This window comes from Zingiber officinale, chromosome 7A, assembly GCF_018446385.1.
Source record: "Zingiber officinale cultivar Zhangliang chromosome 7A, Zo_v1.1, whole genome shotgun sequence".
Taxonomy (NCBI): Eukaryota; Viridiplantae; Streptophyta; class Magnoliopsida; order Zingiberales; family Zingiberaceae; genus Zingiber; species Zingiber officinale.
The window spans coordinates 5,635,918-5,640,242 of NC_055998.1; the positions used below are offsets into that span (position 1 = coordinate 5,635,918).

The 4,325-nt window shown below is 35.8% G+C and overlaps 1 protein-coding gene across 1 annotated transcript; it reads left to right on the top strand.

Annotated features, from left to right (window-relative positions):
- The first annotated feature begins 1,870 nt into the window (after nucleotides 1-1,870).
- Nucleotides 1,871-3,725, top strand: LOC121999883 (WAT1-related protein At4g30420-like). Its single transcript, XM_042554514.1, has 6 exons — nucleotides 1,871-2,255; nucleotides 2,359-2,472; nucleotides 2,555-2,780; nucleotides 2,871-3,029; nucleotides 3,148-3,299; nucleotides 3,405-3,725. Exons 1-6 carry the CDS (start codon nucleotides 2,014-2,016, stop codon nucleotides 3,574-3,576), a joined length of 1,065 nt encoding a protein of 354 aa, XP_042410448.1. The 5' UTR covers nucleotides 1,871-2,013; the 3' UTR covers nucleotides 3,577-3,725.
- The last annotated feature ends 600 nt before the right edge of the window (nucleotides 3,726-4,325 follow it).

A 4,325-nucleotide genomic window follows, 5' to 3' on the forward strand; every position in this document is an offset into this window, starting at 1 on the left:
TTATGAAGAAACATTTGCTCCTGTTGTAAAAATAACAACTGTTCGTACTTTGATTGTTGTTGCTTCTGTTTGTCGATGGAGAATATCCCAAATGGATGTCAAGAATGCATTTCTAAATGGTGATCTTCATGAAGAAGTTTATATGATACCTCCTCCTGGTATTTCACACAAACCTGGTGAAGTTTGCAAGCTTTGTAAAGCACTTTATAGTCTTAAACAAGCACCTCGTGCTTGGTTTGAGAAATTCTCTATAGTGATTACTTCGTTTAGTTTTCATCATAGTAATCATGATTCAGCATTGTTTGTCAGATGTACGAGTGCAGGTCGTATTTTTTTATCATTATATGTTGATGACATGATTATTACTGGTGATGATTCTGATGGAATTGCTTCGTTGAAGTCTGAATTGGCTCATTGTTTTGCTATGAAAGACTTGGATATACTACGCTACTTTCTGGGCATTAAGGTTGCTTATTCCCTGAAAGGTTATCTTTTATCTCAGTCAAAGTATATATCTAATCTGTTTGAGCGTGCTTATCTTACTGATAATAGAGTTGTTAATACTCCTATTGAGACTAATGCTCGATATTCTCCATCTGATGGCTCACCTTTGTCGAATCCTAGTTTGTAAAGAATTATTGTTAGAAGCTTGATTTATCTTACCGTAACTCGTCCAAATATTGCGTATGTTGTTCATGTGGTTAGTTAATTTATCGTTGCACCAACTACAATTCATTGGGATGTTGTTCTTCTTATTCTCAAGTATCTTCGGGGCACTCAATTTCAAAGCCTTTTATTTCCTTCTACTTCATCTCTTGAGCTGCGTGCATATTTTGATGCGGATTGGGCTGGTGATCCTACATATCGCAAATCTACCACTAGTTTCTGTATTTTTCTTTGTGATTCCTTCATTTCTTAAAGAGTAAAAAACAAGATGTTATTTCTAGATCTTCCACAGAAGCTGAGTATCGTGGCATGACCTCAACTACTTGTGAGATAGTTTGGTTGTGTTGGTTGCTTCCGGATATGAGTGTGTCTCTTTATCAACCTACTCCATTATATTGTGATAATTAGAGTGTTATTCAAATTACACGCAATTCAGTTTTTCATGAGTACGCAAAACATATTGAAATTGATTGTCACATTACTCGTCACCATCTTCAGATTGACACCATCACATTGCCTTTTGTTCCTTCAAAGCTACAGATTGCTGATATGTTTACCAAGACACATTCCGTTTCACGTTTTCATTTTTTATCTGACAAACTCTCAATACTTCTAGCTATAACATCGTGAGTTTGAGGGGAATGTTAAATTATATATTTATTTGTTTATAACTTTTAAGATAATTTAAACTTTTTTTTTCTTATAGAATTTAAAATTTCTTAACTTAACTATACAAAATTTTATAATCTGTATCAATTTAATATCTAATAATATATTTAATTTTTTCCTTCTTTTAATTTTTACAAAACTACATGTGCCCTCAAGATTATATATAAATACGATCCTTTTAAAATCAGTTCGACGGTATCCACCTTTCGACAAGAACGAGAGAGAAAAAACAAGAATGATGCTATTCATCTTGCCAATTAATTAATAAGAGTGAGCACTGTGGATTCTTGATATTCATTATTCTTCATAGCGCCAGCCTAAGTGAGCAAAGCGCACTATTTTTTTTTTTTCGTAGTTAATATTATTATCGATTATGCCCATCTAATCAGCAGCAATACCGTTCGATATTCCAGATTTTTTTTAAAAAAAAAAAAGTGCAACCTTTGCATTCGACAAAGTGCTTAACTCGGAAGAGAATCAATGTTATATATTTGTTGCTTTGTAGCTGGTGCTGGCTGAAAAGATACTCTCATGTCTCCTACCACTTTCAGAGAGAGAAGAAGCACACCTATGAGAAAAGAGCCTTCAATCATCAAGTCACTTTTGTAACTCTAGATCTATATATGCACATCAAATCCGTCTATACTCAATTCTCTTCTCTTCTCCCAGTTAGTTAAGATGAGTGAGGAGTACAAGCCTGCGTTGGCCATGGTGGCTGTGCAATTCAACTATGCCGCCATGGCTCTCTTAGCGAAGGCCGCCTTCACTAAGGGCATGAGCCCCATGGTGTTCGTGGTCTACAGGCAAGCTATTGCCAGCCTCGTCCTCGCTCCCATAAGCTTTGTTGCAACGAGGAGTAGAGGTCAGTTCGGAATGGGAGTGAGAGCCTTTGGATTGGTCTTCCTTGTTTCACTTGTGAGGTACTCATATTTACAATCAATATTCACAGATTGGAGAAATCTAGTTAAATCAATTAGAATGTTGATTTTTTTTCCCTTTTATGTGTGTGTGTAAATGAACCAGTGCTCTCAGCCAATTATTGTACTACCAAGGGTTGGAATTTGCTTCTTCTTCAATGGCCACAGCAATGAACAATCTCACCCCATCAATCACCTTTGTGATGGCTGCCTCTCTTGGGTAATGTTTAACTACCTGATGATGATTTATGATTTTCTCCACAATTTCCCTTTTGTTCTTATTATATGTTCTCTGCCTGCAGATTGGAGAAGGTAGAATTGAGGAGCATGAGAAGCATGGCAAAAGTTCTTGGGACACTCATCTGTGTTGCAGGAGCAATCACCATGGCTTTCTTCAAAGGTCCAAGGCTTCTGGCAATGGAGCTAATTGGCCACATGATGCTTCAGTCAGCGAGTAACAAGTGGATCATTGGGTCACTCTTCCTCATTGGAAGCAGCATTTGCTGGTCTGGTTGGCTGATCATGCAGGTGCTTAAGTTTTCCTCAATCTATAGATATATATAATCCTGCTAACTAAATGATCATAGTTCGAATTCTGAAGTGACAAAAGAAATGCAGGGATCAATATGCGAGAACTATTTAGATCCATTGTCTTTGTCGACTTGGATGTGCTGCATATCGACCATCCAGTCTGCTATCTTCACATTTCTCTTACAACCAAGCTTGAGTGCATGGAAGATGACTTCACTGATTGAGCTCTTTAGTTGCTTATTTGCCGTGAGAGCTATAACTATTTCTTCTCTTCTGCATCAGTTCCTTTTTGTCATTGCTAATTAATTTTATAATCTTAAAATTCTAAACATGAGATTCCTGACTACAAGTAATTCATGTCCAGGGAATTTTTGGTTCTGCTGTCACTTATTATCTGCAGTCATGGTGCATATCTGTGAAAGGCCCACTCTTTTCTGCACTCTTCAATCCTCTTTGCACTGTCATCACCACAATCGTAGCTTGCATCTTCCTTCATGAACAACTCCATCTTGGAAGGTATGTAAAGTACAAAATGTTTGTCACAATCTTTTCTCTTCTTGTTATCAGACTTCTTTCTCCTCAAAAGACAAAGTTAATCAGATTCTATTTTCCTTGCTGTAGCTTGATCGGTGCAGTTACAGTTGTGAGTGGGCTTTACCTAGTGTTATGGAGCAAAGCCGAGGACTATGAAATCAAGAGCAAGATACCTCAAATTGCTGCTTATGACAAAATAACAGTTGCGGTGGAAGCAAAGGTGGAGGATGATTTGAGGAAACCATTGATAGAGGGATGACTGGAAGAAGCTTTGGAGAAGTAGAATAAAAATTAGCAAGAATCAAGTTAGTTGTTTACTTGCATTGTGGTGGTTGTGAGTTTTCTCATCAATCGAGTGTTTTGGGTGTTTGTTTTGGGTGTTATGATATGGAAAGAACTTTAGATTAATTTAAGCATACTTAGTAGGAATGCCTCTAAAAGATTAGTCGGGCGAAGTCTATATAACTAGATTATATTTTAAAAAAATAAGGATTTAAATATAGCTTCAAGCAAATGATTAAAGAGATAATATATAAAGATTAAGATTCTCTTATACGAATGATGAATCGTGCTTGACATAGTCATGATTAGATTAATATTGGGATTAATTAATATCGGTTTGTGCAACTGTAATTCTGTAAAGGGACTTCACGTGATTTCGCATAAAAGAATATTCTGTTAGTAATACTTATCTGTATTATTTGATATGAAAAATAGAAAACATATGTTGTTCCACTTAGGTAAATTTTATTTTGATCGGGTCTGATATATATAGGTCGTGTTTTCATATGAGTCAACTTAGTTTAGTATAATTTAGAGCTTAGATTTGCACCCTCTACACATTCACATGTAAGAGAGAGTCTCTTCTCGTACATTTGTTCATATCATCACTGCATCTAAATCAATACAAATTAACCAATATATTTTGAAACGCTTAATGTGAGACTAAAATCTCATTCATAATAAAATTTTTTACCCCTTCATCTTTTCTCCATTCACATATATCTA

What these genes read in the sequence shown, in the direction of transcription:
- LOC121999883 (XM_042554514.1), top strand. Translation starts at nt 2,014, where the DNA reads ATGAGTGAGGAGTACAAGCCTGCGTTGGCCATGGTGGCTGTGCAATTC. An exon ending in TTCCTTGTTTCACTTGTGAG is followed by an intron (nt 2,256 to 2,358) that starts GTACTCATATTT and finishes TAAATGAACCAG; the next exon opens with TGCTCTCAGCCAATTATTGT. An exon ending in TCTTTAGTTGCTTATTTGCC is followed by an intron (nt 3,030 to 3,147) that starts GTGAGAGCTATA and finishes ATTCATGTCCAG; the next exon opens with GGAATTTTTGGTTCTGCTGT.